We start from the raw sequence: 13,117 nt of genomic DNA on the forward strand, positions 1-13,117 counted from the left end.
GCTGTGAGGTTATAAGACAGATGGTTATCTTGTCTTACTAAAAGTGATGCTTTAGTGATGAGGATCAGGTCCTGAGGCAAAATCACTTCGTGGCGGCTTGGGGGCGTACCCGTGACGCGCGTAAACCGACGCCAAGGACCTGGATAAATACCGCAGTCCATGGCCATTGGAGACACACTTTCACAGACAACTGTTCACATACAACACTTCTCGCATTCCCCCAAAAAGATTCAAATGTCTCCTAACATGAGCTACGAATTCACCCAGGCTCCGAGGCTAACCGTGGCGAGGAGAAAAGAGGCGCTTGAAATCAGAAAGGTAAGGAAATAATTTGATGTCGTAGAGTAGACTTTTAGTAGTCCTTTAGTACATGGTTCCCCTTTGAGTTAATTATGATTATTTAAAGGTGTTCAGTCGATTAATTCTTTAAACTCTGTTCTTTTCAGACTATGAAACCGTTGATGGAAAAGAGAAGGCGTGCCCGTATCAACGACAGTCTCGACCATCTGAAAAATCTCATACTCCCTCTCACTGGCAGAGATGTAAGTTCCAAACAAAATAACCTGTGCAATATAGCCTATACTATAGTATCGCAATTAAAGCAGAATAAATGCAGTCAAATTAATGAGAAAGCATCGTTGTTTAACATTTCTATAACATTTTCTCCAGAAGACTCGCTACTCCAAGCTCGAGAAAGCTGATATCCTGGAGATGATAGTGAGATTCCTCGGCGACACACCCCCTGTTAATAACAAAGGTATGCATTTTATTTACTTTTTTATTGCTAATTATTGTTATTTTCATTTGTGCTTTACTTAGTTTAATGGTGTTGCTTCTTGAAATACAAAAATTAACAACTATTCCTTTCTGCAGACGGGTACAAAGAAGGCTACAAAGCGTGCCTCGAGCGCGTCTCCGCTCTGCTTCCCAAAACGAACCTGGGTCAAAACGCATGCCAGCGGGTGAACGACTTCATCCAGCAGTCCATGTCCGCGACCACCATCACCCCGACCTGTCAGAACTGTTGCGCCCAGACCTCCAGAGCCTTACCCCAGCTCCAGCAAAGACTCCTGAGCCTCAAATCCAGCCTCGGCTCCAAGACTGAGAAGCAGTCTCACAGCGGCGGCAGCGGCGTCGTTCCTAGCGGAGCCCAGCCGCAAGCAGTCAATGCCAGCATGTGGAGACCTTGGTAGATAGACTCTAATAGAACATTTTTCAAGGGCTGATTCAGTCAAAAGCCGGTGCATGAAGTTCACATGTAGATGGCTTCATTCATTTGTACATAAGCGTAAAGCTATGGGTTCATTGTCTTTCACTTGATGAAAAGGGAGTTTTGGGTTAAATAATCCGAGTTGAGTATCATATACTCCATTTTAGCGCACGAGTCTGTTGTCCCGTATGACCTTATGGTAGGCTATATTAAGTTGACAAGTTTAGGCAGTCGCGTTGTTTTCCGAAATCTGCATGTATGTATCGTATTTTAAATTTAGTCCTCTTTTGAGGATTAAATGATGAAGGGCTATGAAAAACGCCCAGTAAGACCCAAAGGGTCATTTATTTTATATGCATTTGCACATTAGGCTTCAGTATTCTGGGTCTGTGTAGATGGTCATTGTAAACATAATATTATGTTATTAAGTATCTCTGTTGGGATGTGTTTTCAACTTCTTTGCTATTCACTGCAAACATTGTGTGCGTGTGTGTACATACAAAATAAAATAAAAACTACGAATTAGTAGTAAATACTTGTCGTGTATATTTGTGAAAAATAAATAAATACATGACGGTTTTACGCACGTGCGTAATTACGCATACAGACCGCATTGACATGATGTACGCAAATAATATAGCCAACCCCTATTATGGACCACGCATCTTTCGGTTAGAGTAGACAACAAAGGACAAACGTCTGGATGAGCCAGCTGTCAGACCGGCGACCGCAGAGTCATGGACTGCAAAAAACAATACTCGTATCATTTTGGGAGACCCAGTGTGGGCTGCCTGATTGTTGTCAAGTGCGCCCCTGCAGGCAACAAAAAAACATTGTTACCTCTTCAGAAAACATGGTCTATGCTGCTCTCTAGCGGTAATCATTGTAGCTATAAAATGTTTTCTCTTCAGTCTTCAGTAGCCTACCTTCAACCTTGATGTTTATTTTATTTTTTTCATTGGTTATAAAACAACATCATTATCTCATGTCATCCTATATATTTTTTCCTGTTAGCCGATGTGGATGAAGACTGACTGAACTAGCTGTTACCGATGATGTGAATCATGTGATGAAGACCGTTAAGAACGTTACTGAAGAGACCAGACCAGGCAGGATTTAGGATTTCAGAAGCCTACCTCACACAGAGTACAGTTGGCTAGTAGTCTACACATAATGTTCACTTGGACTGGGTCGTCTTAAATGAATGCTGTCCTACAGAGGCTACAGTCCTACATATCTGACTCATTGTAGCACGAGCAATTGACCGCCGCACGCACCCTGACGGTCTTCCTTTATGTGAGCCGAGCCGAGCCAAGAGCAGCAAAGCCGTATAAACAGCTTGTCCTCATGTCAGTATTAGAATCGCTACAAGGGGCTACAAACTCCGTCCATTTATGCAGGTAAGCCGCTGCTCAACACGGATAGGCTATTTCAAATGCACACGTTTTCTCAGCACCTTTAACAAGCAACGTTAAAAAAATGTCTGTAGGCTAATCTACGTCCCGATCAGCTAGCGTCCTTTGCCCCGTGTATGGCTAAACGAATACCACGTTTTATCGATAGAGGCTACAACACTGTCACTACCTAGGCTGAAATGAATAAGAAATATATAGGTTTTCCGCGTTCTTGTTGCCGGTCAGAATAGGCGTAGTAGTAGTAGAGTAGCCAAGGGTATCGCGTGTCGTAGTATGCGTATGTGATGACACCGTCACACCAACAATGATGCATTCACACGCAACTATATCACAAGGACATATCCTATAACTTAAAGGTCGTAATCCTCGGAAATGTATAGCATTATTGCACAAATTACAAAAACAATGAGCTAGAATAAATTGCTTATCTGTCTGCTACTTTTAATTATGCATTATTATTATTATTATTATTATACCACGTCATTATTATGCATTATTACAGTATTCGATATAGCGAGATAACGAGAAAAGTCTAGGGCGCTCACGTGTGTTGTTAATTAGGCTAATGATATATGAAAGGCTAAACCTAATTACTACAAGTAGAGTAGTAGACTATACCCCAAGCGTCTCCAACCCACAGCCTGTAGGTGGAGCCATTGCCATTCAGTGTCACACGTGAAGCTGTTTGGTGTCTGTGTGTACTTTTTGGGAAAATTAATTAATCCTTGCCAGAAAACCTTAGGCCTACATTTTATTATTCTGAATATTGTTTTTGCAGAAAAGAGTAGTGTTATTGCAAACCTAGGCCCATCTTGTTTGCGTAATGGATAATAATATGCATTAATGTTATCAAGTTTAGGAATGGGTTCTTAATTGGAAGGCCTTCCTGTTCCTCCATGCCCAATTGCCCAGGCAGGTGCAGGGCGTTGCTGAAAATGTGAACTTGTGCTCAGCTACTATCCTGGGTAGTAAAAAGAACAACATTTAACTGATTAAAAAAAAACAATATTTAACTCCAGTGATAAAAGGACCAAGAGGGTGATTAGCTTGTACTTATTTGTCACTTGCCATATCTTTATGTATACCGGTATATAAATATATGCTGCCCATATATTTAGGGTGGCTGTGGCCCAGGATGTAGAGCAGGTCGTCCAATGATCCCTGGGTTGGTGGTTCAAATCCCCGCTCCTCCTGTCCAAATGTGTCCTTGGGCAAGACACTGAACCTTACATTGCCTCCAATGAGTTGCCGGTGTGAACTTGCCACCATTGGGTGGGAAGTGAGGACGCTGGCATTGACTGTTCACCGCTTCACCTCCCAATGTATGAATGAATGAACCATTGTAAAGCACTTTGAGCATTTGGAAAAGCGCTATAAAAATGCAATTCATTCATTATATCTGCCTGATATGTTATGATATGACAGCTGTCCACAAAAGGAAATGAGGTGCTGAGGACTGTTAAATGCCTTTTTTATTTGTAAGGGCAGGTGCTATATGACTAACGTTTTGATGCCTACAGGCCATCTATCGTCATCAGGGTCATCATGTGTAGACTCTTGAGCTATGTTCACAGTGGCAGTTCAAATCTGATTATTGTCCTATATCCAGATTGGAATCAGATTGGTTACATCAAGTCTGAACAGAATTGTTTGACATCTGATTTCTAAACATGTCTCAGTCTGGACTCTTGGACAATGAAGCCTGATTTTTGATGGTGTTGCTTGTTGAAAATAGCAGAGCTTGTAGATCTGATATTTTTGGCGAGCGATATATCTATTCTCCATATGACAGGGTATAGGCCTACGTTAGGCATTAATCCTTTGCCTATGTCATTACGTCATTGCCACAGTAACCAATGCAGATAGGTCGATGATGTCTGAATACACAAAATCTAATCTGATCACTTGCAAATAGCAGTGTGGACAGTCGGTCATAGCTCTAAAGATCAAATTTCAGAAACAAATCCGATTTGCCTGCTGTCGTCTGACCAAAGCCTTAGTCTTGTTATGGTCTATGATTGATCGAGCCTCAACGAGGCAGGTGACTTGAGGTCTTGCATTGCCTTGTAATAACCTTTCATGCCTGGTAGTATGAGCTGCCGAAATGGCTGGCTGGGATGAAATATCATTATTCATCTGTTATAATCTTATTGATATGTTGCAGCTGGTGTCTTGTATAGGAGTTATAGTCTACCCAAAGGGTCTTGACTCTGAGCCAGTGTGGGCCTCTGTTCAGACAAAGCTTTGGGAACACCAGGACCAGCAGTCCCCTAGCAAAATTAGGAAAAGTTTGACAAAACCAACTCTTGTTGTTACAAATTATGACAATAAACACAATGTTTTGGGCCGATCAAATAATTAGAAAGAAGAAAAACACAAGTGTTGTACCCTGCCCCTTACTTTGCCTTTTTTACTATTTTGAAAACCAATCTACAAGCTCACAACGTGTCGATGGAGATTGGTTATTTTAACTATTCAAAAAAGTTTTTCAAAATAGTAAAAAAGTCAAAGTAATTTAGGGATAAGGGGTTTAGCATGGATGAAAATAGAGCCCTCAGAGTTGAATACACATAGCGTGGGTTTACGCCTTCCTTCATCACGCCAGCCGCCAGCTGTGGCTCCATCTTGCTTCGTTTCCAGGCAACCAAGTGCATTGTGACCTCAAAACTGTAAACAATCCAAGGTTATCCTCCTATCTTATGTTGTTGACATATACTAGGAGGCCAGCTTGACATAATAATCATACACAGGCACTGTCTGAGAGGCACAAGCCCTTTTGACCAGATTCCCACATAAGGGGCATTTGAATACATACTAATAAAATACATCTTTATCAGATTGATAAATACATATTTTTAATTCTATTACTGTGTTGCGTATTAATCTTTTGTCTATATTGTTCATTAAAGAAGTGTATAACGACTTCATAACGTGTTGCAACAGGGAACAGGGAACGCTACAGGGAACTTCTGACCCAGACGGGATTAAAACACCTCTTTATGAAACAATATGGACTAATACGGAAACACATCCGTAATCACTTTATGATTTGAATGTGTACATGTATGGAGAAGCAAGGGCATTGTTATACATACACAGAATGCCAGTGGCTATTTGAGGTTAGTGTCCAAGACTGACGGAGATACACAAATGTCGATCGATTAAAAAAGATCTGTCAGTCTTGGTGCAAGGCTATAGGAGAGCTGAAAGCAGCCCAAAGTGATCCTCTTTACTTTTTTTGTACGATAGCCAAACCTTATATAAAATGACAAACGTTGGGAGAATGTAACAATAACTTCCTTATGATCATCCCGACTGACTGCGTGCCTATCTGAATTGGATTAGCTGTTTGACAGCCGACCTGGCTGCCCTGTTTGGCATACTCCAGTGTGCTCATTGGTTGAGGCTGGGGCCCATTTGGAGTTATGCGTCAGCATAACTCCAAACTAGTTAGGCCAGTGATGATGCCAGAGGCGGGGTCAGTGTGTGATGTCATTTTATCCCGGAAGTGTCTAGGTATAAAATCTCAATGTGTGGATGCTGTCATTATACAGACAAGAGAGTTGGGACAGACAGCAAGAGTATCAGTCAACCAGAGTGTGAAAGAAATGCGCTGCTTTCGGCCTTGGGTTAGTAGGAAAGTAGATCAGGTGGACAAGGCAGTTGTAGAGAGACTCCAAGAGAGGCTCCAACTCTGCAGGTATTTTTTATTTTTATTTTATTTTATTTTCACGCGCACACACACACACACACACACACACACACACACACACACACACACACACACACACACACACACACACACACACACACACACACACACACACACACACACACACTATCACTAGCTACGGTAATCTGACCACAACCTTACCTTAACTTTAACCTCAAAATCCCCATCCCTTTACCTCAAGACTAACCTTAACCTCACACCCTCATTAAACCTAACCCCTGCATGCCTAATCCTAACCTAACTCCAACCTAAATCTTTTCATAATTGTATCGCAAACTCTGAAAATATGTTTGAACTATAGAAACAAACCTTTTATTTAACTATCCTACTGTGGACTTCTGGTAACCCTCCCTCATAATGTAAATGGGGAAATATTTATTTTGTAGGTATTTGTTTCATGTGGCATCATTGAGACCTGTGGGTCCAGTGTTTGGGTCTTGGGAGATTACAAAAGACAAATGCAAAAAAGTTTGCTAAATACTGTTCTGTCTCAACTATCATGAGCAGCCAGTCTGTGTATCTGAAGAAGACGATGAGATGATGAGATGAGATGAGATATACTTTATTGTCCCACGAGGGGAAATTTGTCTTGGGCAAAAGTGCAGTAGTACATCAACGTTTTTAAAACACAGACAGACAATACACAATAGCAGCATTGTACAAGGTATAGTATCACAGAGTATCTCAAGAGATCAGTGCAAAATTGCAATCGGAAGGTATATGAATATAAAAGTAGTATTCATAAGGTATAGTATCACAAGGTAAGAACAATAAATAACAGACGAAAGGTCAAGAAGTCCCTTCCCCACTAAGAGCTATGAACTATGTGGCGGTTGTTCAGTAGAACAATTGAAGTGGGAAGGAAAGAAAGTTTGAAACGGTTGCTCTTTCAACGGAACGCTCTATAACGTCTACCAGAGAGTAACAGCTCATACTCTGAGGTAAGGATCAGACAACACTCTGACAGACTGAGCACCGTTAAGATTGTCTGAAGAGATGGAGAATCTTTCCATGGCTGTTTTTTCCATTTGAGCTATTCTAGATTTGAGCTGGCCAGAGAGTGTCCCAAACCAAGCTGACATGCCATATCTAATAATGCTACCTAGCACTGCATCATAGAAAGTTGACATGACAACCTTGCTCACACCAACTGTATATACATGTACATGTAGTACAGTATGTCATCAATTATCATTATCTTTTTTCCTCTGTGTGTTAATAATCTAGCAGCTTCTTCTGATCAGTGTTTGGATGTATCATGTATTGTGCTTTTTGTGCAGATCAAAATAAAAAATGTTGTGTGTGCGTGCGTGACACCCGTTTCAAGTGGTTAGACTTGTTCCAAAAACAGACCTTTTTCTTTGGCATACCAAAGACTGAGATGGTTGTCAGCCTACTGGTGATACTGCAGATGATACGTGTAGATTCAAGTTCAACCCTCACCATTAAACCAGCATGTAGCTCCTAGGGAAGCTAAATGCCATTGCTAATCTTGTCTTTCCTACAGGCTCATACGCCCAGATGATGCCAACATTGCAGGCAACACCCATGGAGGTACCCTCCTGAAGATGATCGAGGAAGCGGGGAGCATCATTTGCACACGCCACTGCAACACACAGGGCGGGGTAGGAGATTTGAGTAATTACTGCCACAAAATAATGTCAGTATTGAGTTATTTAGCTTACCAGTATGCTCTTACCCAAAGCCACTTGTGAACAGAATTTTCATTTAGTATTTTCTTTTAGCTCTATGTGATGTGATTTTATATTTCACCTTTCTGTGTGAAAGGTGAAAGTAAGGTAGACAGTAAGGTAGGGCCTACCTTATTGTTGTCTTCACCTTTAGCCTGCTTGACTTGCATCATTAGACTGTCGTCTTTCTTGGCGCATTCTTTGCATGTTTTTTGGATGGCAAACATCATGCCACTTGAGAGATTAGCTGATAAATAATCATGCACATGAACACACAGGTATTCACAGGCAGACAGACAGACAGACAGACAGACAGACAGACAGACATGCACCCATCCATCCATCCATGCTGACATCAGAAATATACAGATCCCCACCTTTTTGAACATTTTTGAAAAATCTTGAAATTGTGAGAACTACTGATTCAGAAGGTATTTGTAGAATCAGCCTCAGGTCTTCAGGGGTTAAATGTCGCTCTGTGAAATGGGTTCTGAGAAGTGATTTTAAAATGTTATACCGATTTTTCTGAAATCCTCAAACAGGCCATTCCAGATTTCAGGGGTCATAGTGACAAAGGTGTGCATCTGGAATGACCAGCATCTTGGGCCATCTGAGGCTCGCCAGCTAAAAGCGAATCCTCCTATCCTTCATTCATCTGCCCCCCTTTCTTGTCCAGGACCGCTGTGTGGCTGCACTGGCACGAGTGGAGAAGACGGAATTCCTGTACCCCATGTTCATTGGAGATGTGGCCCATGTTAGTGCTGAGATAACTTACGCCTCCAAGCACTCAGTGGAGGTGCAGGTCACCGTCATGTCGGAGAACATACTCACAGGTAGCCTTTTGCAAATTATTATTATGAATTTATTTGTCTTTTTTTATGGTCAGCTCAACTGGTTTTATTTCCTCTTATACGGTAGATAGCTCAGGAAACACAGAGGTAGACAGTGAGGAGAGGAATGATACTGTACATGCAGGTCTAGAAGTAGCTCTAATGCCTTTGCATTACAGCTATGCTACTCTTGTGTTCCTGCGCTCGCATGAAATGCAGACCAGCCTCTCGACTGTAGCGAAAATAAAAATAACGTTTTCGCTTATAACCAATGCAAAGGCGGCTTGTGTTATTAGAAAGCCTACTTTCCGCAGTGGACGCACTCTGAGCCCCCAACCACACATATAAAATGCACGTTTTGGCCAGAAAGTGGAGTTTCACCGGAAGAAAAAATCTTGTCTATGGGGTTTTCTCTTGGCAATTTCGGTAGAGGGCGCAGTGGAGTAACTAAAGGTATTATCCTTCGGCCCGGGCGATTAGCTCAACCGTCCGGGCACCTAGGCTGCTGAGCCAGCCTGACGGCGTGCCGCGGGTTCGACTTCCGATCCCGACGGCCTTTGCCATGTGTCTTTCCCCCATCTCTATCCCCATTTACTGTCAGACTACTTGCATCCTATCAATAAAGCCAATAAAAATAAATAAATAAATCTTTATAAAGCCTTTCTGGCTACAGTCGAGAGGCTGGTCTGCATTTCATGCAAGCGCAGGAATACAAGAGTGCATAGCTGTAATGCAAAGGCATTAGAGCTATGGACCAGAGCTAGTCTAGAAGCAACAGTATAACCACTATGCCAGACATGAATATTAATAAGACAAAAGGAATGCTCGCACACCAACATAATAAGAGGTATGTGACTGTCCACAGAGGTTTGGCAGATGCAAAAATATTATTCTTTAGTGATGATCCATAGTGACAAAATGTCAAAAGTACTAGCAAAAGGGTGTAAAGTTGGAGATACATGTGTCGGTTAAAAAAAAGAAGAGTAAAGACACAATCCTGTGTCCTATTTGTAGGGACAAGATAGTCAATCAGATAATCATTTAAGTTACAGGGCTCAGAACACACCGATCAGATCAATGAGACATGCGACAAATGTGAATTTATATTCAGTATAATCCAGTGTTAAAGAACATCACTGTATGATTAATCACTAGAAAACAGCATGATCCAATTTACACTTTTACAAATAAACCAGAAAATACAATAGTAGGAAGTGATGAAAATAGGAAGAGAAAAAAGGCTTTAGAGATAAAGTAAATTATACACAACAATTCATAACAACATACACACATATATACACAATTCAACCTGTAGAAGACCCCTCTCCAACGTGTAGAAGACCCCTCTCCAACGTGTAGACTGTAGAAGACCCCTCTCCAACGTGTAGAAGACCCCTCTCCAACGTGTAGACTGTAGAAGACCCCTCTCCAACGTGTAGACTGTAGAAGACCCCTCTCCAACGTGTAGAAGACCCCTCTCCAACATGTAGACTGTAGAAGACCCCTCTCCAACGTGTAGAAGACCCCTCTCCAACGTGTAGACTGTAGAAGACCCCTCTCCAACGTGTAGACTGTAGAAGACCCCTCTCCAACGTGTAGAAGACCCCTCTCCAACATGTAGACTGTAGAAGACCCCTCTCCAACGTGTAGAAGACCCCTCTCCAACATGTAGACTGTAGAAGACCCCTCTCCAACGTGTAGACTGTAGAAGACCCCTCTCCAACGTGTAGACTGTAGAAGACCCCTCTCCAACGTGTAGAAGACCCCTCTCCAACGTGTAGACTGTAGAAGTCCCCTCTCCAACGTGTAGACTGTAGAAGACCCCTCTCCAACGTGTAGAAGACCCCTCTCCAACGTGTAGACTGTAGAAGACCCCTCTCCAACGTGTAGAAGACCCCTCTCCAACCTGTAGAAGACCCCTCTCCAACCTGTAGAAGACCCCTCTCCAACCTGTAGAAGACCCCTCTCCAACGTGTAGAAGACCCCTCTCCAACGTGTAGACTGTAGAAGACCCCTCTCCAACGTGTAGACTGTAGAAGACCCCTCTCCAACGTGTAGACTGTAGAAGACCCCTCTCCAACGTGGGGGTTTCTGCTGAATTAAAGAGAAGAGAACATCTATCTTTTTAAGTGTCGGGCAACAGGAGGGTTTTCATGTCCTCTCCTGATTGCACTTTTGTGTTTTAAGGCATGAATATAAAAGGAACACACCAGTACAACCCAAGACCTCATTGGGTTGTACTGGTGTTCGACCACTAGAGGGCAGCCTGGAACAACTAAACCAGCCCTGAGCTGAATGATTGGCCATATACCTGTGTATATCAAGAGTTCCCAAACTTTTCAGACCGTGACCCCACAAAATAATCATATTTGAAGAACTGGGACCCCCTACCCTGATATTGTGATAAGCACTTGGAATTGTTGAACCATTGTTATAGATGACAAATGAATAACCATGTCTATTTCCAATTTTAGCATAGAGAGTGATGTAATACCTGTTGTGTATTGTGTGAGCTTGTACAGTAGATCAGCCAGCTGTTGTAATAGTTTGCGCATCACCACTGTCTGTAAGACAAATGATAAGATAGGGCGTATACGTTCTCAAACAGCCGATTGGAAAAGGAATAGTTGAAGATCTTTTCATAGTTACAGCCCCAGAAATAAGAAGAAGAAAGAAAGAAAGAAAGAAAGAAAGAAAGAAAGAAAGAAAGAAAGAAAGAAAGAAAGAAAGAAAGAAAGAAAGAGCAGGGAATGGATGGAAAGTGTGTGAAACAAAAGAGGTGTCCTCGCTAGTTGGCCGTTGCCCTAGCAACAGGCTCTTACTGGCTGGTTGGTTGGTTGGATGGTTGTTTCTTGTTTGTTTGTTGGTTGGATCAGATGGTCGGATGTTTGCTGGGTTGGAGGCAGGTTGACAGAGGCACATGCGCAGAAATGAGCTGACAGGTGGAGGCCGTGGCCATGCGGTCCTTCCTGATCGGACTGGACAGCTAAAGACAGCGTGCGTGCGTGCGTGCGTGCGTGCGTGTGCGCGTGCCAGTAATTTCCTTCAAAGCAAATGTGAATTGGGAAGAGCAGCATTTCTGTCATGTGTGCATCATTTTGATTATTGATGTGTGCACGTGTCTGAATTTGAAGGATTATAAAGTTCAATTATGAGAACAAAATGGAAGATTAATATGGGATGTTTTTCAAGATTTTTTATGTGCTTCGCATGCCGAAAATATAAGAAATACTATAAGCTCACAGCGTTTCGCTCATTGTGAGCTATTGTTGGTGCGTAAGTATAGATCAGTCTTTAGTTGCACTAGCATGTGTGAGCATGTCATTACGTATGTGCGTGTATGTATACATACATACACGTAGTCACCTGGACATTATACTACAGACATTATAAATAAATATATAAAGACATTATATTTGAACACACGTAAGACAAGCGCGTACCTTGACATGAACACAGATCATTCACACGTTTATCGATAGACCAAGTGTAGCTGTATGGAATGGAGTAAAAGTAGTTAACCCATTCTGGGCGGGAAGTGGGAACCCCTTTTGGTGTAAGCATTATGTTGTGCTTTAGCTATTGAAAAATAGCAGATCTACAAGCTCATAGCCCGCCACCGAGTGGCGCGCTACGAGCTTGTAGGTCTGCTATTTTTGAAAAATGGAAGAACGACATCAGACTGTGGTTGACATAGAAACATAGCTTTTTCAGAAAACTGTCAGGATGTAGAAGACATTTTTAGAATCTGATCTCAGGTCAAAATGGGGTTAAACCCCTCTTTTTTTGTTTTTGGCAGCAAAATTTGATTTTAGTTTTAGTCAGTCTTTTGAATAGTTTATTTAGTTTTAGTCACATTTTAGTCACCTGGAATGTGTTAGTCTAGTTTTAGTCGACTAAATGTCATAAGATTTTAGTCGAATAATCTACAGGTGATTTAGTCGACTAAAACGACTAATGACTGATTTTACACTTGCTGAAAATAGCCGATCTACAAGCTCACAACGCGTGGCGCTGCGACACGTTGTGAGCTTGTAGATCTGCTATTTTCAGCATGAAACCAAGTGTAAAATGACTTATACTGGATCTCTGAGTCTTGTCCACTAGTCCCTTCCTGACATTTTAGTCTAGTTTTTATTTGTTGACGAAATGTTCAGTATATTTAGTCTTAGTTTTAGTCATCATAGCTTAGTTTATTTAGTTTTCGTCAGTGGAAAAAGGTAGTCGACGAACATTTT

The 13,117-nt window shown here is 41.9% G+C and overlaps 2 protein-coding genes across 3 annotated transcripts in view; both read left to right on the forward strand.

Annotated features, from left to right (window-relative positions):
- Window positions 1-234: 234 nt before the first annotated feature.
- LOC306939846 (transcription factor HES-2-like) lies at window positions 235-1,193 on the forward strand (the record flags this gene model as incomplete). The annotated part of the gene is made up of 4 exons (XM_079524598.1): window positions 235-318; window positions 447-542; window positions 670-757; window positions 874-1,193. The coding sequence occupies 4 exons, from the start codon at window positions 235-237 to the stop codon at window positions 1,191-1,193; spliced, it is 588 nt and encodes a 195-aa protein (XP_079380724.1).
- A 1,219-nt stretch (window positions 1,194-2,412) lies between these two features.
- The window catches only part of acot7 (acyl-CoA thioesterase 7), a 59,997-nt gene continuing 49,292 nt past the window's right edge, over window positions 2,413-13,117 (forward strand). The window contains exons 1-3 of one of the 2 annotated variants that reach the window (XM_079489992.1): window positions 2,413-2,610; window positions 7,866-7,983; window positions 8,726-8,882. In XM_079489992.1, coding sequence (XP_079346118.1) covers window positions 2,558-2,610; window positions 7,866-7,983; window positions 8,726-8,882 — 328 coding nt within the window. In that variant the 5' untranslated portion in view covers window positions 2,413-2,557. Of the gene's footprint in view, window positions 2,611-6,192; window positions 6,326-7,865; window positions 7,984-8,725; window positions 8,883-13,117 lie in introns of those variants that run through there. The other variant, XM_079489991.1, reaches the window with a different exon arrangement.

The sequence above is a fragment of the Electrona antarctica genome, assembly GCF_951216825.1.
Source record: "Electrona antarctica genome assembly, chromosome: 2".
Taxonomy (NCBI): domain Eukaryota; kingdom Metazoa; phylum Chordata; class Actinopteri; order Myctophiformes; family Myctophidae; genus Electrona; species Electrona antarctica.